Source organism: Ricinus communis, chromosome 8 (genome assembly GCF_019578655.1).
Source record: "Ricinus communis isolate WT05 ecotype wild-type chromosome 8, ASM1957865v1, whole genome shotgun sequence".
NCBI lineage: Eukaryota > Viridiplantae > Streptophyta > Magnoliopsida > Malpighiales > Euphorbiaceae > Ricinus > Ricinus communis.
Window position 1 is genome coordinate 12447396 of NC_063263.1, and position 22673 is coordinate 12470068.

A 22673-nucleotide genomic window follows, 5' to 3' on the forward strand; every position below is an offset into this window, starting at 1 on the left:
GTAAATACACTTATTTATTAAAGAAATTATAAACATACTTGAAAAAGGCGTAAACCGCAGGCTCGTTTTCTTTTTTTAATAGTTTCCTCTGCGAAAAAGAAGCAGACACGACTAAAGATGACAAGGGACTATAAAGGATCAACAGAGACTTTGAAACATAAGAGGGCCATGTACAGCTAGTTTCTGCACTTATACAACACGACATTAAAACCTTAACTGCCATCCTACCAAATTATTAGGGAATGGGCCAGTTCTTAAATCCCATTACCATGTATATATGTCACCGTAGTTTTAGCCACGTATATATATGTATGACCATGTGTGTTTGTTCCTTGTCTTCACTCATTACCTTCTACTTCCTGTGACAATAATTGGTTATCTAACCTGAAACTGTTCCAAGCTAAAACTGAAAGTGTTTCGAACTCTGGAAAAAAGCATACTGATTTTTTGTTCATCTCAGAATCCAACAGAATTTCTTACTGTATGAAATGAGTCAAAACTTTGTTCGGCTCGGCTCGTTCAGTCATACAAATATTATAAATATCACAATGAAAAATAAAAAAATAGTTATCGACCATATGCATCAATTTAGAAAACCAAGGCATTATGTTTAATTCATGGCTCCAGTTGGAGTTCAAATTCTAGACCTTAGCACGCTCCATTGGTATAGCTTAGTGGTAAAAATGATGCCAGTTATATAGGAGTAGAAAAAAGTATGATAGATAATTCGAGTTCATTGCAATGTGTATTATGATTGGAGAAGTGGATCCTACACATTTTCCCATATGAAGATTTCATATCCTAATGAAGGAAGCTGATACAGATTAAAAAAAGTAGATGTCTAAAGGACTATCAGAATTGGATAATCATAAGCTTAACCAAGTCTGAATTCCATATTAGTTGGAATCATCATCAGAGTTCCTGTTCCTCCAACTTTATTTCCAGAATAAACATTCTGATAAATTAATCAAAAAGGAAATCAAGTATCATAATAAACTAGCTACAGTATTTAACAGCAGGCAGCATATTCTATTCAATTCTTTTGCATCATTTTGTAAGACTATTGTTCGTACACTAAATCTACTGATATTTGGAGGGAAATAGAATGATTGAGGAAAGGGTATTGAACTCATAAAACAAGTCTAAAAATATTCTCAATTTTCATTGCAGGAAAATTTTGTTTATCTTGTGAAGGTTCATTAGCATTATGCAATCGGTTGTTGATACCTGCTGCTAGCACTAGACATACTTTGAGGACTTTGTCTTCTCTTTTCTCGCCAACTCTCACCCCACATCTTAGCCTCTGCCACTGCACGGTCTCGATCCAAATCCTTTTCTAAGATCACTGCCTTTACACTTGGTGGGAAATCAATCTCAGGCCAATTGACACTAACCTTCTTAGCATCCTTCGGCTCATATTTATGTGAAACCAAATAATCCATGGCAATCATCAAGTCACTTGTTGAAGGTCGTAAGTTCGCATTTTCGTTGAGACAGATTGATGCTACCTCTATAGCCTTGTTGAAGACAGACAATGAGAACTGACGTTTCAGTTTTGGATCTGCTAACTTTAAGTAATTGCATCTGTCTTTCATCAAGGGAAGAGCCTGTGCCCAAAAAAAGAAAAAACTCATTACTGGAAGTACCAACTTATTAACATGAAATCATGGTTATCATTTTACAAAAAGTGAAATCAAGAATTCCAAGAAACATTATACCCAATGAATGAGATGCATATGGCGGCCATTAATATCGTCAATTGCTCTATGTCCAGTAATCAGCTCTAACAATACAACTCCAAAGCTGTAAATGTCAGTCTTCATAGTCAATCTTCCAGTTGAGGCATACTCCGGAGCACAGTAACCATAAGTACCCATGACCCTAGTGGAGACATGGGAATTATCTCCAGTGGGACCGAATTTTGCGAGACCGAAATCTGACAATTTCGGGTGGAATCCTTCATCCAACAGTATGTTTGATGCTTTTAAATCCCTGTATATAACAGGAGGATTTGCATTATGCAAGTAGTCCAATCCTTTGGCTGCCCCAGCCGCTATCTTCATCCTTGTATTCCAATCAAGAGGTTCCATATCAGGTGGAACGTCTACAGCAATAAAACAGTTTAGTTTCTACTGGTAAAAGTGTTTCTGATAACCAAACCAAACTGGAGCATGTACAGCCATAGTTATAAGGTAAAAAATAAAAAACATACAAAAACAAAAACTCTGAAGCAGAACTTGCATCATCCTACAAACTAACATTGTCATCTTATTCTGTAAGAATCAAAGAGATTGAAGATAGTACCGAAAAGGTGATCTTCCAATGATCCCATAGGCAAGTATTCATAGATAAGAAGGCGTTGTTCGCCTTCCGCGCAGAAACCAATCAAATTGACAAGGTTAGGATGATGCATAAGAGTGAGCATTAGAACTTCCACCAGAAACTCCTTTTCTCCTTGAATACCTGATAAATCTAGCTGCTTAACAGCTACAACCTGCTGATCACCATGTAAGAGGGCTGAATTTATCATTATCCACATAAACAGTAGAACAACATATAAGTTTTAGTGCCAAATTGTTATTGTTATTTACCTGACCAGTGCTTTCTAATTTCCCTTTATAAACAGCGCCAAATCCACCTCTACCAATTAAAGATGTTGGACTGAAGTTATTTGTTGCAATTGCAAGCTCTTCATAGGTGAATGTTGGAGCCACATTAGAAGATGCATTTGATCTATGTCTCGGAACAGGTGGTTCCGGTCTCAAATCTGCAGTGACTTTTGATACTGAACTTGACTTTGATCTTGATGCCGAACTGGGTTTTGATTTCGATCCTGATCCTGCTCTTGATTCTGTATTTTATTTTTCAGTAGAAAGGAGCATTAGATTCTACAAAGTTTAATGCAACAACATGCTGAAGTGACAGAGAAAAAATTATAACTGAATGCCTACATCTATAATTTAGTGTTTCTCAAAAGACGAACTCCTGAAACAATAACTTACAACAGAACTTGTTATTGGATCTCTCATTTCTATTACATTTCTGAGAACCAATAAAGATGCACGACTCAAAGACCACAATATTTTGAAATGATTATGCTAGAAGTAATAAGATCTTAATGCTTTTTTTTTTTTCCTGAACTGAAGAGGAAACTTAAGCCCGATTGGGCATCAAAAAGAATCAAGTTACAAAGAGGCTGGGGGGACAACGAACTGTAGCCCTAGGCACCCGATCCGCTACCCCGTTTGGACTACGATGAACAAAAAGTTTACTGACTGAATCCCATTTGCAGCACTAACAATAGACCTAACATCCCAAGAAACGTCCCCTATCCAAAATCAACAGCACTTGACTTTCATATGATAAAGGGAAATTAATAAATGATAGTCTATTCAGCTACTATTGGTGATTAAAAGAGACTAGAGACTGAAGACTTCGTCAGGACTGAAATGTTGATTAAGAGTACACATTTCTTGTTTCTTAAAGAAAAAAAGGGTGTCTGGTGATTTGACCATACATCAAGATTGCTATCAAATGTCAGAAACAAAATCTTAGGACAAGTGAAAGACTCCATTGAATAAAATTGATAATGCATGAAAAGTTTATTAACATTGCATTAAATAAAAGATATCGATTGAATCAAAAAATGTATCACCATATGAATCAGAATTGATCTTGACAATCGTACAAACGAATCAACAACTCTGAACAAAAGGAAGAAGGATATCAATGGCAAGTAAAATCTAAATGATAGCTATTTTAACCTTTGAAAACAAAACTTTCTTGAAGTTGCACCAAACAATACCCCAAAAAAGCCATTGAAATAAAAGAAAAGTGAAAGAAGATAGATACACAATTTATCTATCTAAATTATATCATATGCCATGGAACCAAAAAAAAAGAGCTTTTTAAACAAATGAAAAACTTACCATAAGATGGTTCTTTATTGATAATGTCATGCTTTAGCTTCTTCCTATTCAACATGCCAAAACAAGGGCAATGACCCATCTCCGAAATAACAACGAAACCAAAATTGGATGTGTATATGTGATTTTCTTTCGATGATCAGAAAAGAAAAACAAAAGAAAATTTGGCAAAAAAAGAAAAAGAAAGAAAAGAAAACCTTATTAATCACACACACTGCACTAGATAACTAATAACAAAAAGAAGGTATTTAATTTAATGGAGTTACGTTGAGAAATGGAAATATAAATGTTGAAAGGAAAGATGAGAAAGAAGGAAAGAGTTTTTAGGAAGAGGGTTTTCAGTTGGGTTGTTTAACCCTCTCCTTAATACAAGTTTCATGAAGATGTTAATTTTGCACGCTTTTTCTCAAGAAACAAACAAACAAAATTCATATAATGGATAATTCCGTACACGGTTTTCCCTATACAAAATCTAGCGTGCCTTTATCTATATATGATGATACCATAATTTAGACTTCGAGATATATTTTATTTTTGCTTTTTATTTGGGTAATTAATATTGTATTAGTAATAGATTAATAGCCGTCGGATAAATGTTTAAATTCATCCACCGGCACCCACATTCGAATAGAATCGTATTTATGATTTTATTTCTAATTATATGTATCTATATATTGTATTATCCATAATGTTATTCGTTTTTAATTACAGCTATTTTAAATTTCTATGTTTAGGATATAGAGATCGTGGAAATCCATTAAAAATAGTGGTTTATAAATTTATAATTTTTTTTTTAAAAAATAAATATCTTTAAGGTTTCGAATTTTATATTTAATATTATTTTTGATTTTTTTTCTTTAAAAATATTTTATTTATTTATTAGATGGCCAGCAGGCCATGAAAAATACAATAGTACAGTCATATATCTTACACTTGCTATAATGGTAAAAATTTATCTAATGCGAAGAAGATAACTCATTTCACTTTATAAAACAAACTCTTACCACTTAAGTTAAATTTCAATTAGCCGAACGATAGATATTTATCATTTAACAACAGATCATAAATAAAATAGTTTCGAAAGTTAAGTTTAAAAGGATGCATATCTATGAATAAAAATAAAAGTGTTATGAATATGAATAGTGATAATTTACGGTCTCGCCCATTGGCTTGTAAACTTATAACATAAGATAATATTAATTATTTGAAATATAAAGGCATCACAGTAGATATTATCATAAAAGATATTGTATATAGTGTGTTTTCTTGAAAGTTATATGATTCCTTCTTTGTGGGGTAACGAGTTTCTCCTTTACGAAAGTCATATATTTTTCCTTCTAGCAGTGATATTGAGCTCTCTTTTTATAAGAATATGTAAAAAAATAAAATGATTGAATTTGATATTTAAATACATGGACTTAGTGCTACTGAATAGAATATATTTTTTTTATAAAATTGCTATTTACTATTAATAATTGTTAATATATATTTTTATATGTGTTTATTAGTTCTTATTAGTAAAATATGTATTTTTATTTATATATTTTTTAAAGAAATCACAATAATTATATGTGAATGGATAAGTATTTTGAGCTGTCAAAATGAATAAAGAGGTGAGCATAGATGGAAGGTTATTATGGTTGGAAGTTTATGCGGCTTGCAATAAAGTAAAAGAGAAATGGCATGCAATTTTATTTGAGAGGAAGAAGATAAACTTTTCCTTTCGGCTACTGAATTAAGTGACGAACATGCCCTAAACAATTGGATTCCTACCGTCTCATATTATTCACTCTATCAATGGTGACGGCCCATAAAACTAATCAATATAATAACAGTTTAATTATACATTGAGAAAAGAGGTCCGATTTAAATTAGTCAAATTAATATATAGACAATATTATATTAAGTATTTATGATATTCCTAAATTTTGCTAAAGAATATGAATATGAATTTGAGATTCAATAATTAAAACTGTATGTTTTTTACTGGTAATTACTTTTTACCCTCTTTTTTTTTAACGTTCTCATGTTATATTTACCATGCATTATAAAACAAAAGAAGGCGAAACAAAAATATTACAAAATTCTATAGTATGTTACAATAATCGAATATCGATGTTATACTAATGACAAATTCCAGAACTGAAATGCAAAAATATTTGATCTTAGTTATCTTTTAATCACTTTCTTCTCAATGTCGAGCACATCAATCGTCTTGAGGTCTCTGTATTCTCTCCCTGGTGTCCCAGGATGTTCAGTCATCTTGATTTTCTCCTGAATGCTATTCAGTTTTCTCCTCAGTAGAGAAAAGTGCAACTCCAGGAATTTATTTTCATATTACCATAATAGTTTTTACTGTACCTTTCTTTGAATTGCAGAAAGATCGAAGATGATCCTCATCAACTGTTCCTAACCCGGATAGTTTGATGCCAAATGCTGCTAGCCTATGAACGTCCCGAGGAATTGGGGATTGCCAAAGACCATCCCACCAAGCTGGGGGGAGAAGTGGTGTGAAAGCACATTGATCGGACTGGTTATGACAACTCAAAGGACCAGCAAATCTATTCCAAACATGTCCCCACCCAATCTGCAACCTTAAACCATCTGTTAACAAATTACTTTGGAAGCTGCTCAAGAATGAAAAACTCGAACCAGTAGAGTTTTCCCCTGCAAAGAGAGAGAGATAGAGAGAGAGCTGTTAGCTGCTGTTGCAGTGTTTCACCAAAGAAAAGCTCAAATGAATATGAATGGAAAATTTTCAAAGAAGGGAGGCAAAAGTACTTAGGTGGTTTGCAGCGGCCAGTGCTGCAATTAATTGTGCATAGGTAGTTCCAACCCGTCGGTGAGCACCAGAAACAACAGCATGTTTTGCAAGCGATGCAAGAAAGAAGTCCACAAATGCAACCCATCTGGGTGCAGGGCCCCAATCCTTCACTCTAAAATCTAAACTGTGTGATGAGTTAACATTTCGAGAAACATTTCCTTGGAAATGTTTGTAATCAAAATGAAGAACCTGGAAAAGGTAAATGAGTTAGAATCCAATGAGCAACGCTAAGATCTTGAATTTGAAAATTGACTCGAAACTTGAATTCAAATTTAAAATAAGATTAAGTCAACCAGCAGCAGTAGGAAGAAAAGCACTAATATTAAATCAAAGATTAGGTTAACAGAATGGATTATAAATTATGAAGGTTTAGTTGAATGCTAAGTTTCTCAAGGCACGAGTAAAGCATTACTGTTAACAGCACCATTCAGTACAGCAAGTAAATTACCTCGGCAAATTCACTAATGTTTGGAAGAATGCTGTTTACAAATGATGGGGTATCTGATACTAAAACCACCCTAGGTCTTGGCATTTGGTGTAGATTTTGCATGGCTTTGTTGACGCAGTTAATTGCAGCCCGTGTAGCTCGTACTGGCCTGAAATGTAGGAGAGCAAGAACCATAATCAGTAACCATTCCAAATTATACTCTCTATAATTTTCAGACATCTTTTTGGCATCTCAGGTATTATCTTTCTATGTGTGACTGCGTGTCTGTGAGCACATTTCTGTGTGCCTCACTTGGTGTTGCAAGTGTTCATGCCTTCTTTCGAGGATAAATTGCTGACTTCATAAGCTGAAGTGACAAACAGCATTTTACTTTAAATTATTTAGCTCCAATATCTTTTATCTAGTTCAGCTTTTCCACTTTCTTTTCTTTTTTTGTTTTCCCCTTGAGATGCATAAATTTGTTTCTTTACCTATTTACTTTTGCTCAGCTGATGACAACAAGGGAGACATCTTTGCTTTATCCCACAGTATATAAAGCTTATAACTATTCTAGGGACTTGATAAAAATAAGAATAGCATCAAGAAAAAAAAAGATGACATCTAATTTGATCCTAATGGATGAATGAATTGGCACAATGACCAGTAACCACTTTGCTCAAATAGCAGAGGACGCTTATATCTTTTTTTAAGCTCTCAAAAGCTACAGAGAAGATGAAAAGTTGATACTAGTATGGAACTTGCTAAATATTTTAATAATGCTACCTGTTCATAAGCATCCGCATGTGCAATGATATATCAGGATCTGCGCCATCTCCAAGAACCAAGTTAACTGCTGATACAACATCTTTGGAAGGGGATATAAGAATTTTCATCAGCTCCCCAAAAACATTAGGCCTAGATTGGAGAAGGTCTGGCTGTCCGAATAGATTAGAAGCAGCATCCCTCATTTCTGGATGCACATTCTTCAGGAAAAATTGACTGGCCACAGCATCTGTTGTATTCTGAAACCTGTAGCCCTAAAGTTAAGTACAAGTGATTATGCAAAGAATGAGTAACTTAAATATCAGCAGTCTTCACACTTTACCATATAATAGGTTGCTCCCATTTCCCCCAATTGCTACAGAGGACATCAGTTTTTGCTGGCTTCTCAAAATCATCAATCCTCATAACCAGATGCCTTCCATACGTCTTTAGGCAGCCATTTCGTCGCCATAGATGCTTGACTTCATTCAAGGTGAATGAATCATTGGAATAAGAAATAAAATCTCCAAAAGGATACTTACCCCTGACATGTAGAAGTGAAGTAATCATCAGTACTAAAAAAATAATCTGGAAGTTGGTAATCCTATTACAAGCTCATTTCTGGCCCCAAATATTACCATCTTGGAGGAACATAAAAATGGATTGCTTCTAAGGCCTTTTAAATGTTTACATAAACATCAAGTTTGTACTTAATATTCCGCCTATGTGGTGTAACTTTTAAACCCAACAATACAGTTCAGCTCATCTAGGGAGTAATGATAACAACATAAAATGCAAAGGCTATGAAGGAAAGCTAACAGCCAGAAAACAACAGAAAATGATAGTATTTGCTGAAAGCTTTAATTGTAAATTAAATACGAAACAGAATAGAAAGGCTTGAGAAAGAACCAATATGCCTGGTCTGGCCAATGATCAGGGACCGGTTCAACATTATACTCAAAGCTGCAGCATTCAAGATCTTGTACATCTCATTTCCAAAGCCTGCTTCTGATGCTTTCCCCAAAACAAAACCATGTCTGCAGAACTGATCTGGAGGAAGATCTCGGACTCTAGAAGCCCCTGAAACATAACCAAACACATAACTACCATAAGCATGTCTATAAAGTATTAATAGAACTTTCATGTACCCCTAAGAAAGCACATGGCTTTTACAAATGCGAGACGAAAATATATTTCTGACTCATAAAGTAGGTATTATATTGAAGTTTTCCTTTCCTATTTAAACTGGAATATAAACAATTTATGAAATGAAAATGAAAATATAAATCCTTCAATTACACGAGCAATACAGAGATCACCACGATTTTGACCCCACCCCACCCCAGCTATCTCTTTTTCAGCGGTAAAAGATATTCTCCATAAGTCCATAGGTTTAAAAAAAAAAAAAAAAAAAACTTCATCACATGCTTTTAAACTTACCATTGTGCGTAAGCACAAACTGGCTACCAAAGGATATTGCTAATATATCTTTGAAACAGATAAGAAAATTAAAAAACAACAGATTCTTCCTCGGGGTTGAGATTCTAAGAAGGCATCAGCTAAAAACAGCAGTTGCAGGCATAACCATAGCGATTAATATTCTTATTTTAGCAAAAGCAAACTAAAAATGTAATATTTCACCAATTTGTTAATTCCAATGTATCTTGCAGGCATAACCATAGCGATTAATATTCTTATTTCAATGCACAATTTTTCAGTAGATTGCTACATCCTTGTCCAAATGTGTTTAAAAAATCACAAATATGAAATTAACTACGTCGATTTTCCTCAAATTTTTTGTTATAAAAGAAAAAAAGAGTACCGTTAACAAGGAAGTGATGGTGGATAATTGTTCTGACACGCAGACTCTGCTTCCAGACATCACCTCCTTTGAAACTCTCTCCCATTTCTTCAACCGTAGCGCATGTTTTTGAAGAAGAATTTACGTTTTCCTTGTTCCTTTCTATCGAAACGCTGCCGCTTAAATCAACATCAACAACACCTACGTTAATCTCGTCGTCGTCGTCTAGCTGCAGCTGGAGCTCCTTCGGCCGAAGAAAAACGGTGTCGTTTGCAGGAGGATCAACGGATCTAAGCGTAAGTAATAATAATCCAATGCCCGAAAATACTGCAACCGCTATTATGAATGAGTGTATCGGTACTCTTCTCCTTCTCCATCTATAGTATAACCTCGTCATCCTCCTTCTTCCCTTTCTCCCTCTATCTATCTGCGTCTCTGTACGCCTTGTTTGGCTACTGATAAAGCTTCTTTATCAACAAAGAGTTTACATTATATAATAATAAACCAATAAAGACAGATCTCTGGAGAAGCTTTTCTCGTCGGTGGAAAATGAAATTTTTTGTTTTATACCTTACTATTATTGATGGCCTTGGACATGGAGACAGCAAGTTGGTGACGTGTTTTATTTGGATAATAAAAATTAACCGAAAATAAATTTTGGAAACTTTAAAACACATTTTATGTAACAATATCAGTAAATGACTTGCAATAAACTTTCCTCAAACACTAACATTAATTAGCTAACCTTTTTATATAAACATTTTTTTTTCTTTTCAGAGAAATTAAATAATCAAAATTATGTTCAGAAAATTCTATAACTATCCTAATATATAAAATTGAAGTTCTTATTATCGTGAAATTATTAAATTCTATTAATCTTTTTACTTCATAATATTATTTTCTATTCATTTAAAAATCAGTTGTATTTTCATCATTCATTTTATATTTTTATAATTTTTAAATCACTTATTTATATTGTGTATTATATATTTCAATATAATGTTCATGAAAACTTTTAATTAAATGAAATAACTATACTAAACTAAAATAAAAATTTATATTTTAAATGTGTGTAAAATAATTAAATTACTAATTAATAACTAGACTATTATTTTTATATTAAATTTGTATTTATTGTAAATAAAGTAAATTTTTTTATTTTATCGTATTTAAAATTACAATTAATTTTATTGTAGTTAGATAATACTTTACTTCTGAAAATATATTAACTTAATCTTTTTAGTTATGTACTATTTTTTTTTCTAAAAATTGCGTGTATTTTATTTTTCAAAGCAGAAAGGCTCTTTAATATTCTAAAACTTATAGTAAAGCTGATATTTTCAAGATTTTCGGAAGTGACTGAACAAGCTATATAGTTATAAATAAATGATAAAAATATCTATTTTTAAAAATATTGAATAATAATAATTTAATATATCATTCTTTTTGAATTTTTTTGCACTTCATTATTTATATATACATATATATATTATCTTTAGGTATTTTTATTTTTCAATATAAATATTTTATTAGAACCATTATTTTAATGTAAAAATGAGTAGATTTTTATCAAAAAAGTTTTATATTTTAATTTTTTATATATGTAGATATAGAAGTATCTTAATAAAATGCTTATTTTATTATAAAATTACATTTTATAACTTTTAAATAGTTAAAGATGTTATAATTTACTTTATAAGAATATATATATATATATATATATATATATATATATATATATATTAAATTTCAGAAAACAGAAATTAAAAATAGAAGAAACGCAAATAATAACTTAATTAAGTCCTTTCCGATTGCTTAAAATGAAAAAAGAACCAAAAAAAAAAAAATAGCGCAAAACTTTGTCGTTTGATGGTCTTAGGGTAGTATTGGAAGTTAGGAGTTAAAAAAACACAAAATTGATACAGAATTCAATTCCAACCCAACCCATCTCAGCTCCTCCTTTTGTCGCCTGAAAACTGCGGAAGCTGAAAGCCCAAACTTAAAAACTATAATAATATAACAACAACGACGATAACAATATTATAGCACAAGCAGCCTCCCACTGCTAAACTAAAAGGTCCGATTGCAAAAAGGAAAAGTACGGTTCGCGCTATTGTTTTTTTTTTTTTTTTCTTTCTGAGTTAAACAAAGTTCCTTAATTCTCTGTTCAAGTCCTCAATCCATGACAAATTGGAGCAGGAGCACCGCTATCTTTAAACGCCGTTAAACCCCTCTCTATCTCTTCCCGCATTCTCTGTTAGCAGGTTCTCTTTTTACTTGTCTTTTTCTTTTCTTTTTTTTTTTAAATATTTCATTCCTTAAAATTATATTCTTCTCCTTTTCTTAGTCTTGTTATTTGGTGTAATTTTGTTATTCTTTAGTCTTTCTTTGCTATTATGTTGTTCTTTGTTAGTTTGAGACTTATTTGTTTCAAGTAGTATTAGCTAATAAATAACTAATAATTAAAGAAAAATAAGAACATAGATAGAGAGTTGTAGGGTTTTCAACAAAGTTTGGTCTTCTCCCACTGTGTCTGTTTATCATTTGAAGTAATTTCAAATTCTCAAGATTACTGTTAAGATGGGTTGCATTCTCAAAATCAGATTAAATGTCCCCTTAAGGCTTGAGTTCAAATTTATAAAATCAAATTAAAACATAAAGTATCTGCTATATATATGTGTGTGAATGAAGTTGTGGGTCTTGTTATCATTCTGACAAAATTGCCATTTTCTTTTTCTTTGTATGATTTTATATATTTGAGGAGCTTAGTTTGCCATTCAGTATTTGGAATTTGTTTCTCTTAGTTCTTCCTTGTTATAAGTCGCATATCCATGAGCAATTGATCGTTCAATTAAAGTCCCATGTAAGCACTTGATTAGCTATAATGATGGAGCTTAGTAAATAGTAGGTATGGTCATATTTGAATAAAAGCAAAATCATCAGTCTCTCTTCTGCTCTATTGTGTTCACATATTTTTTATTGCTTGCTTTCATGTAATATCCCTGAATGCCCACGGGCAACATTAAAGAGAAAAATAAGATCAACTTTAAATGCATAAAACATGTTTCCTTGTAATTATCTAAAACTAATGTTCTGTAAATTGCCGTGTCCTTGATATTTAGCCTTGTTTGGTTCAGTTCAGATGTCAACCACTGAACAGAGTGTTTGGTGAATCTTTTTGAAGGGTAGCGGTCAGCAATTCAATGCTTATGGTTGAAAATATAATTACGTTCTTGTGTTTCTTCAAATGCTAAATTCTAATATTTGAGCCAAAAAGAGGATTTTAATATAGAAGGGATCTCAAGTTGATATAATTGCAAAAGAAAAAAAAAAAAAAAAACTTAACCATACTTGCACAAAATGATACTCTATATAAATATTTGTGGTTTATTTATCAATGTGTACACGAAAAAAGCAGTTTCAACATCTAAGTTACCAAATACTTGATAATCAATTGCATTAGCTGGCTCAATAGCTAAATGCTGCCCCTTAGCTACTAACGGCTAAGCACTGACCGCTATCAGACAACAATTGAGCGCTAGCTTGCCAAAAACACACTGCCATTAAATAGGTCCTTAAATGTTTCTTCTTTTCTGGGAAAATTAGCAATGACCTCTCGTCTATTCCATTTACGAAATTGGTATTGGAGCATGATTTTAAATAATGGTAGAGTGAGCTGTACTGGTATTGGAAACTGGGTCGGACTGAATCAAGCTGTATCAGATTGAAACGGCTTTCACTATTGTGAATTTTCAAATTATCCTTCTCCTTTTCCTTTGTGGGAAATTCCCATTCAAGTGGATAAGTTTAGAGTTATATTGGCTAATGAGAAGGGATGGGGCTAGGAGACGATGGTAGAGTTTGAAAAACAAATGATATTGAGCTGTTCATAATGTATCAGTAAATAACATAATTGGAGGCTAGAATCCTGTTGCAAAACGGACAATTGGTAACGTATCATCCGGTTTTAAAACCCAATTTGGAGCCATCATAAAGCAATTAATGAATGCCTAGAAATGCGTCATTTCTGATTAAATAGAGCTTGCGGTTTCCTGTCAGATTATTTAACGTATCCCAAGCTGGATAGATTCTTTTTGTTGTCTTTGAAGGTGATAACATATAAATTTTCGTAAATGAAGTCTAAATCGAAAAGGACATCTGAATGTTCTACTGTTGCAGTTATAATTTGGGATGAAGTACAATGATCGATATCAAGTGTGCTAAATAGGAATGTGCTTTTTGATTAATTTCTTTTTTGCATGTTAGAAAGAAAATGATGTGCTTTACTTGAAGCTACTTTGCTAGTTTTGGTTTTAGCTGATGGTATGTTTAGATGCATAGTTATCTTCACACATTGCATTTTGAATCATGCTGCAGACTCTTAATCCGAGATTAACTTGTTCCTTGCTCTCTTTTCTTTATTTTTGTTTTTTTCCTTTTATCAAGGTTTTGTCAGTTTTAAGGATCTGCTTTGTGCATCATTTATTGAGAGAATCAATGGGCAGTTCATTTAATCCTCAGATTTTAATGGAAAAGCTTGCCAAGCTCAACCATTCACAGGCAAGCATAGAAAGTATCCTTTTGATATGGATACTCAATGATGCTTCTCTTCCTATTGATATTGCTATTTTGTTTAAAATCATTTTTTCAGCAGCTTTCGCTTTCATAAATAGGTAGCTGTCTATGTTCAAAGTCTGATTAGTGACAGCATTTGAAAGTTGCTTACTGGTTTTTAGTATGATGCATTAACATCTTATTAGAAATGGATGATGCACAGTTATTGAGACGTAGCAAAGCATTCATCTATTGGGTGCTACCTCATGTTTCCTAGTTGGTTTATCTTTCACTGATATATGGTCACGATTAATTTACTATATGAGATATGTATTAGCCTTCTGTATCTATATCCTGAAACCTTCAATAGACTGCTTCTTCTTTTTTTCCTAATTTGCGATCCTTAATGTGCTAAGCTTTATCACACTGGTGTATTTTTCATATGAATAAAGCAAAGCAAGTTGTTGAAACATGGGACAGACAGTTTCATTGTTCCCCACGTGAGCAGAGATTGGCTTTTCTGTATCTTGCAAATGACATTTTGCAGAATAGCCGTCGAAAGGGTTCAGAGTTTGTTGGTGAATTTTGGAAGGTTCTTCCAGAAGCTCTTCGTGACGTAATTGAAAATGGGGATGAGGTCGGAAGAAATGCCGCACTAAGACTGGTACTTAATGCTGCTTTTACTATATCTTCATTGAATGAGGTTTATTATAACTAATGCTTTATGCCTTTTTGCCATGTAAACAGCTGTCCCATGAAATTGTAAATTTCAAGGGTTTAGATCACTATATGTTTGTTTGTAAATAAAAGCAAGAGTGAACAGGATATGGGGATTGGTAAAAGAATGAGAGAGTTTTCTTTGTAGGTCATTTTACTTTATTATTTTTGGTTATCTTTTATGTGATTATCGTATTACGGTTTCTGTTTTGCTTGATACTCGGAGAGAAAAATATTTTCGAACTTCAATGTCACTTGCTTGTGACATAGAGGTATTGTATAAATCGTGAGAGCATTGTGGCTATGCTTAAATATGACTGCAAAGAAGGTGATGAAAAATATGGTCATTTCTCCTGTGGGAATAATAATGATGATTCCCACTGCCATACATGACAGTGTGAATCGACTGACTGGATGTGTGTCAATACTTTTGTGCTATAAGAAATTGTTCCCTGGTGCTACACTTTTGTTTCCTTAAACTTGCTAAGTAGCCCACAGCAGATCTTCCTGTTCCTCATGGTCAGTCTGCTTGATTATTGATATAAGTTCAGGTACATAACTGCATATTAAAGTATCATCATTATCATATCGTAAGCACTAAAAACATGAGTGTCACATAGACATAGCCAATGAAGATGTGTAGATGTGTTGATGGTTCTTTATGGATTTTAGTTGTTTAACTAGATGGTTCATATGTATTGATTTTTGAAACACGCACGATTTACAATTGGACTAGTACGTTGATTTCTGTATATCAATGCTACATAACTCATGTTTCTTTCTTTTCAAAGCTTATTTTGCTTGTCAATACTTTATGTGATTAAATATATTATTTGAAATTGCCAAGAATTCTCAACCTCAATTTTCTGGGAGCTAGTTACAAGTGTCCTTTGTTCCATCTCATCTTACAAAGCCAATGATGAGATACATGGAATTCCTAGTTATCATCTAATCTCATAGAAAGAGTGTCCATTAAATTCTTCAATTCAGTACTATATGTTAGCAACAATTGATTAGTGATTGCTAATAGCTGGAAGAGATGTAGAGATAAGGCAGGGCATGAACCACCACTGTATTCTATTTCAGTTTCAATCATTTTAAATCGTTTACTAAGACAAGGTTTCTGCTGCATTGATGCTTATGTTGTTTGAGTTTCTGAATCTTGGTGCTTTTAAAATTTTATACGTAGGAGTTTGGCACTGGGCTTGCATCTGAAATTGCTAGGAATGTGGTATCAAGTTTTGCAAAATGCAGACACATGTGCGCTTTTCTAATTGTATGCTTGATTATGATTGTTAACTTCTTTAATAAATTATGTTTATGATTAATTCACACAGATTAGCATATGGGAAGACAGAAAAGTTTTTGGTTCCCGCGGGCAAATACTCAAGGAAGAACTTGTGGGCAAGCACTCAGAAAACAGTAATAGAAATGGGAAGCATTTGGGCCTCAAACTGGTAAATTGAGTTCTAATGATAGAAATTTTTCATGGCAGTTATACTTTTATATACATATTTTAGAGGACTATAAACCTCTCATTTTCTTTCCTTAAACAGAAGCAGCCTGCTGGAAGTACATTGGACAAGATAATTTCAGGTTATCAAGTTCTTCAGGGTGGACATGTGGATGAAGAAGTTACAATAAGCAAATGTAGGAGTGCTATTAGCTGTCTTGAAAAAGCTGAGAAGGAAATTGGTGGCAGTACTGATTTGGGTAATTTATACCTTGATCTATGAAATTTTTTCGATGTGAATTTTGTCTGTCTGTCTTTTATTATACATTTGACATGGTTTTTGCAATACCTTTTGCAATATTGTATAATCCTCTCATTTTCTGTTCTTTTGCAAAATCTTTTAGATTTGGCCTTGCATCACATTTTATTGTGTGATGTTCTGCATGTAAGGCTATTGAATGATCAAGCAGCTCGATGTTACTGCAATAGATCTGATGTGGACTCTAAATTGAGCAAATCAATTATATATCCTCATTTCTCCTGGAAATTTGAACATGTTCTGTTTTACTTTTACTTTTATTTTTTCCATGTCAGTTTTTTAATGAGCTATCCTTTTTGTTGAACAGGAAAATTCCATGGAACTCCATTTGTGGAAGAGCTGCAAGGGCAGCATACTATTTTGAGAGACAGCATTGAGCAATTAACAGCAATTGAATCATCAAGAGCAAGTCTTGTTTCTCATCTGAGAGAGGCTCTCCACGAGCAGGTTGGTTAGGCTAACTATATTAGATGTATATTGTTCACCGCTGTAATCAAAAGAACTTGACATGATAGCATACTAAACCTGAATTGTTTTTGTAACAGGAATCCAAGCTGGAACAAGTTCGTAATCAACTTCAGGTTTGACATCTGCTTAAGTTGGCTATTAATATTTCTTATACCCATAACTGGAAATGGCTCTCTTTGGATATAAACATGGGATGCCCACAAATGCTTGAAATTTCCTAGAAACTAGGTAGAAAATGTATGCATGATTGTAAAGTCCTGGTGACTCGTTGGCTCTGCTTTTGCAAAATAATTTTTAGCTTGCTTTAGGACTTTTTGCTGTGATATTTCTTAATTGAGTGTTCTAGTCGTACATGCTTCATATATGCTGGTTTAAGCTTCTAAGTGTATAACTTACAGTGTTAAGGCTACCTTAAACCTACTTCCCAATTAAAGTTTAAAGTTGTACTTTGTATGAAAAACATGAATGTCTTTAATTTCAACGAATGTAAACTTCTTCTGATGTGTTCATCAGTAATTTGGCAATCTTTTATTTCAACTTTTAGTTTGTCAGAATAATTTTTTCTTTTGACTTGGGCTTCTAGGTCAATTTTTTATATGGTCTACCTTCAATTAATAATTTATTAACTCTGATAAGTATCTACTTCAGCTCCCATATATGTTTAATATATGCAAAATGCTTTACAGGTTCATTACCTGTCTGTTAGCAATCTTGATAACTAGGAGTATGGCATTTATATTTATACTGACTTTTAAGCATATTTCTGTTCTATCTTCCATTTGTATTATATCTTGTAGGCAGCACAATCCCAGTCAGAACATGCTGGTAATGTCTTCCAGCAATTTCTGCATTCCAATAATGTGCAGTTAGTAGCTCAGGAAAGTTCAAAGGAAGCGAATGCTTCCAGTGCACCTCAGAGCTTCATACCTGGAAATAGAGAACAATCAGCTCCAGCAATGTACATACGCCAGGTTTCTTTCCCTGAAAAAACTGGTCACGTTCAGGAAGATCCCCGGAAGTCTGCAGCTGCTGCAGTGGCAGCAAAATTAACTGCATCAACATCCTCTGCCCAGATGCTTTCATATGTGCTCTCTTCTCTTGCATCTGAAGGTGTCATTGGTAATCCGATAAAAGAACCAGCCAGTGAATACCCCTCCGAAAAGAGGGCTAAGCACGAGAATGACCAGCCTTACATTCCAACCCAGAATCCCCTGCAGCAACCACTTCCTCCTTTCCAACATCCTGAATCTTTCCAAGTTGCGACAACTAGTCAGCAATTAACCTCAAATGATCCACCACCTCCTCCATCTTCGCCTCCACCGCTGCCCCCACTACCACCTATGCCACCATATTCAATTTCCCAGTACATGCAGACTACTGGATCGATAAATGCTGTGCCATACAGCTACAGCATGTCCCAGCAACAACCGCATTCCTTGCCTGGCTATCCAGGAGTTGGCACTCAAATGACAGGTATCGCTTCCTTCACAATGCCTCCAACAAATTCGTACCAAAGTTATCAAGGTTCAGATGGTACTTTATACAGCCAACCGTCGTCCATGCCGATGGCACCAATTTCCCGGCAATAAATTTTTTGAAGGCTGTTTGCAGTGGAGAAGGTTTTGCTGAGGAATCGTAAGATATTTCAGAAACTAATGTAGCTTTTTTGATACCCATGTTCCTTTAATCATACACTTAAATTAGGTTTGCACATTTGTAAATGTTTGTAACTTTATGTTTAACTGTTGGGGTTAAAATGATTTCTTTGGGTATTTCCATTGAGAAATAGATTTCAATTGATTTATCTAGGCTTTTGATTAATGACTTGCTGATTAAAGCTGAGTTTCTGCTGATCGTGCCACTCTTCTTGGGATTTTTATTGGTGCTTAGGATGTTATAAAATACATACCGTGACAGAGAAGGGTGGCATGTATTGTTGTCTGGTAAAAACCCATGTGGATTTTTCAATTGCCTTTTTAACCTTAGAGATGAGGCTGATATGGAAAAATGTTCGTCATTTTTATTGGATAAGTCTTTTGATAACGCAGTGGGTCGGGACCATGTTATAACTTCTTCATATGGATGTTGTATTATTACCCAGATAGCCTATTCTTTACTTGCATTTTACAACTAATTTCTTAGCTATTCTTTACAAGCATTTTACAACTAATTCCTCAACTCCTATATTGTAAGATTGTTTCTCGGCAGTTGAACTATAACTTGTCCCGGCCACCGAGTTATTACTTGTCTGATATATAAAACCAAAAAAATAAAAATCTACCCACTAAGTTCACTCCTGTGCAAATAGTCCATCGTTGAATTGAAGCCATACGCCCCTGATCTTAATTTCACCGCAAATGCTGTTTATTTGCCAAATTCACTTGGCTCGACGTTTCTTCCATCATCAGAATTAGTAGGGTTTGTTCTGGAGCTGTTGTACAAAATTTTGGCAAAAACGAACTCTCTATCTTGCCCGTTTCAACTCTGTTATTTATATATTTTGAAAATAAATTACTTTTTGGTCAAAAATTTCCATCAGTAAATAAAGACAATGAAAACAATAAATTCCAGCAAAATATATATTTATGGACTCGTAAAAAAAATCTACAATATTAAAATCCTTCTACAATAATCATTTTCTCAATTGTTGTGAAGAATACTATTTCCCCCTCTCCCTCGATGAAGCCAAAACAACAAATATATATGACCACCCTTCTATCATACTACATCATATATCTATCAAACAGTATACCTATACAATACCTATATACAGTACAGATACTGTATCTCGTAACACCCCCCTCAAGTTGGAGTGTGCAAATCTCGGACGCCCAACTTAGCCAACAAAAATTCAAACTGTGACTTTCCCAAGGCTTTCGTGAATATGTCCGCTAACTGAACCTTCATAGAAACATATGATGGATCAATCAAGCCCTCTAAAATTGCATCTCTAACAAAGTGGCAATCGGTTTCTATGTGTTTAGTGCGCTCATAAAAAACTGGATTGTGAGCAATATACAAAGCCGATTGACTGTCACAATAGAGTCTCATTCCCTTCTTATGTTGCACTCCTAAATCTCCTAGCAGTTGCTTTAACCATTTTAATTCACACGTAATAGACGCCATTGAACGATACTCTGCCTCTGCCGATGATCGAGACACAGTATGCTGCTTTTTGGTTTTCCAGGAGATTGGTGAATGGCCGAGCAACACAAACCATCCATTCAGCGATCTGCGGGACACCGGGCAACTAGCCCAATTAGAGTCACACCATCCTTCCAAACTCAGCTCACTATCTGCCCTTAGTAACACACCTTGCCCCGGGTTCTTCAAATAACGGACAACTCTCAAAGCAGCTTCCCAATGTTCTTCCCGTGGATCATGCAGAAACTGAGATAAAATGTGTACAGAGTACGCTAAATCCGGCCTATTCACGCCGAGATAAATAAGTCGACCCACCAACCGCCTGTATCGCTTTGCATTTTCGAGCAGTTTCCCACTGGCTAAAGACAATCTGTGATTAAATTCCATAGAAAATTTTGCTGGCTTTGACCCCAACAGACCCGACTCAGATATAATATCCAATGCATACTTCCGTTGACACATGAAAATACCTTCCTTATTCCTTGCTATTTCCAACCCTAGAAAATATCTCAAAGGTCCTAAATCCTTCATTTTAAAGCACTTTCCAAGATAATCCTTGAATACCGCTAATGCCACTTTATTATTTCCTGCAATTATCATATCATCCACATACACGAGAACATTGATCTGGATTTTACCCTTAGTCATCGTAAACAAAGAGTAATCTGAATATGACTGTTTAAAGCCATAACTCTTTAGAGCCAATGCTAGTTTAGCAAACCAACATCTAGGTGCCTGTTTTAATCCATACAACGACTTCTTCATTCTACACACTACATTCTTGTTGTCACTTTTTTCAAATCCCGAAGGTATCCTCATGTAAACTTCCTCTTTCAGATCACCATGTAGAAAGGCGTTGTGAACATCCATCTGATGTACTTCCCAATTCTTAATTGCTGCAACTGCCAGAAATGTTCGTACAGTCACCATTTTGGCCACAGGGGCAAATGTCTCGGTATAGTCAATACCCTCTACCTGATGGTTTCCGAAAACCACAAGCCTTGCCTTTACTCTTACTAAATTTCCATCTGTATCTCGTTTCTCTGTATATATCCATTGACTACCTAGAGCTTTCTTCCCAGGAGGTAACTCTTACAGCACCCATGTTTCTTGATCTTCTAATGCTCTAATTTCTCTGTCATAGCTTGTCTCCAACCTTCATGTTTCACTGCTTCTCTAAATGTTTTAGGTGGTGTGCCTGCACTCACAGCTGCTACAAATTTTTTGTAATTATTTGAAAACCGTTCACAAGATACATAATGAGAAATAGGATAAGGAGTACCTGAGGTAGTCGACAAAGGGAGCGATCGTTCAGACGGACTTTTCTTTTTCACAATTATATGTGTAACGAAACCTTGGTAGCGAGAATTTAGAATCTTAACTCACTTCCCTTTTCCCATATCCGTCTCTATACTAACTTCATCTGTACATACCAGCATCGCCTCAAGACCAGTACTGTCACTGCCAGAATCCAGTAGAACACTAACCTCATCTGCTTTGCCTCCCGTTACACCACCTCCTGCTGTTCCCATCTCCGCACTGCTGCCAGCAGGGTCATCATGAACTGCCCCACCAATACTCACGTTATCCTCACAGTCCACTGCTTCATCAAGCTTATCACATTGCAGGCTCGCATCACTCCTTACAGTATGAGAATCCTGGGCTACATTGCTCCCAGCCAAAGGAAAGATATGTTCATAGAAATCAACATCACGTGAAATAAGTAACTCTTTTTTTCTAAATCATACAACAACCATCCCTTTTTAGCAAATGGGTAACCTAGAAAGATGCATCTACGACTCCTACTCTCAAATTTGTCCCCTTTCGATTTTTGGTTATGAGCATAACACAAGCATCCCATTACTCGTAATGCAATTAAATCAGGTTTCTTTCCAAACAAACATTCATAAGGAGTTTTAAAATCCAATACACTGGAAGGTGTACGATTAATTAAATGACATGCTGCCATCACACATTCCTCCCAAAATTTCATCGACAAGTGTCTGGAAACGTAAAGCACGTGCTACACTCAAGATATGTTTCTGTTTACGTTCTACCCGGCCATTCTGTTGCGGGGTACCTACACATGACGTCTCAAAAATTATGCCATTCTTCACAAAGTAATTTTTCAGACGGTTAAACTCGGTTCCATCATCACTACGAACTCGTTTGATTTTTCGATCACACTGTCGTTCTACCAAGACCATAAAATTCATAAATGATAATTCAACTTCTAATTTATTAAACAACAAATAAACCCAAACTGCTCTCGAACAGT

General features: G+C 34.4%; 3 protein-coding genes across 10 annotated transcripts; 1 reads left to right on the forward strand and 2 right to left on the reverse strand.

Moving 5' to 3' along the window:
- Positions 1-986: 986 nt before the first annotated feature.
- On the reverse strand, positions 987-4414 carry LOC8260762 (probable serine/threonine-protein kinase PBL7). Of its 2 annotated transcripts, none has more exons than XM_015715200.3 (5): positions 3930-4414; positions 2592-2851; positions 2305-2497; positions 1719-2104; positions 987-1607 (listed from the first exon to the last, which is right to left on the reverse strand). In XM_015715200.3, exons 1-5 carry the CDS (start codon positions 4006-4008, stop codon positions 1206-1208), a joined length of 1320 nt encoding a protein of 439 aa, XP_015570686.1. In that variant the 5' UTR covers positions 4009-4414; the 3' UTR covers positions 987-1205. The 2 variants fall into 2 exon arrangements, with proteins under 2 accessions (XP_015570686.1, XP_002512892.1); XM_002512846.4 differs by having other exon boundaries at positions 2305-2494; positions 3930-4412.
- A 1570-nt stretch (positions 4415-5984) lies between these two features.
- LOC8285303 lies at positions 5985-10297 on the reverse strand. Its single transcript, XM_015715501.3, has 7 exons — positions 9762-10297; positions 8857-9019; positions 8283-8483; positions 7961-8206; positions 7199-7346; positions 6708-6939; positions 5985-6593 (listed from the first exon to the last, which is right to left on the reverse strand). Exons 1-7 carry the CDS (start codon positions 10135-10137, stop codon positions 6259-6261), a joined length of 1701 nt encoding a protein of 566 aa, XP_015570987.1. The 5' UTR covers positions 10138-10297; the 3' UTR covers positions 5985-6258.
- Positions 10298-11560: 1263 nt separating this feature from the next.
- LOC8285304 (UPF0400 protein C337.03) lies at positions 11561-19059 on the forward strand. 7 transcript variants are annotated; one of them, XM_015715453.3, is made up of 9 exons: positions 11561-11838; positions 11940-12004; positions 14187-14313; positions 14711-14958; positions 16349-16468; positions 16568-16724; positions 17091-17230; positions 17329-17364; positions 18049-19059. In XM_015715453.3, exons 3-9 carry the CDS (start codon positions 14238-14240, stop codon positions 18838-18840), a joined length of 1569 nt encoding a protein of 522 aa, XP_015570939.1. In that variant the 5' UTR covers positions 11561-11838; positions 11940-12004; positions 14187-14237; the 3' UTR covers positions 18841-19059. The 7 variants fall into 7 exon arrangements, with proteins under 7 accessions (XP_015570939.1, XP_048234028.1, XP_002512894.1 ...); XM_048378071.1 differs by lacking the exon at positions 14187-14313 and adding an exon at positions 16201-16271 and having other exon boundaries at positions 14747-14958; XM_002512848.4 differs by having other exon boundaries at positions 11561-12004.
- Positions 19060-22673: the final 3614 nt, after the last annotated feature.

Coding starts and splice junctions, on each gene's coding strand:
- LOC8260762 (XM_015715200.3), bottom strand. CDS start 4,008: ATGGGTCATTGCCCTTGTTTTGGCATGTTGAATAGGAAGAAGCTAAAG. Junction 2,852..3,929: donor CAATAAAGAACCATCTTATG/GTAAGTTTTTCA, acceptor AATAAAATACAG/AATCAAGAGCAGGATCAGGA. Junction 1,608..1,718: donor ATATGCATCTCATTCATTGG/GTATAATGTTTC, acceptor TTTTGGGCACAG/GCTCTTCCCTTGATGAAAGA.
- LOC8285303 (XM_015715501.3), bottom strand. CDS start 10,137: ATGACGAGGTTATACTATAGATGGAGAAGGAGAAGAGTACCGATACAC. Junction 8,484..8,856: donor CTGATCATTGGCCAGACCAG/GCATATTGGTTC, acceptor TCTACATGTCAG/GGGTAAGTATCCTTTTGGAG. Junction 6,940..7,198: donor ACATTAGTGAATTTGCCGAG/GTAATTTACTTG, acceptor TACCTTTTCCAG/GTTCTTCATTTTGATTACAA.
- LOC8285304 (XM_015715452.3), top strand. Junction 17,231..17,328: donor GAGAGGCTCTCCACGAGCAG/GTTGGTTAGGCT, acceptor TTTTTGTAACAG/GAATCCAAGCTGGAACAAGT. Junction 17,365..18,048: donor AAGTTCGTAATCAACTTCAG/GTTTGACATCTG, acceptor TATATCTTGTAG/GCAGCACAATCCCAGTCAGA.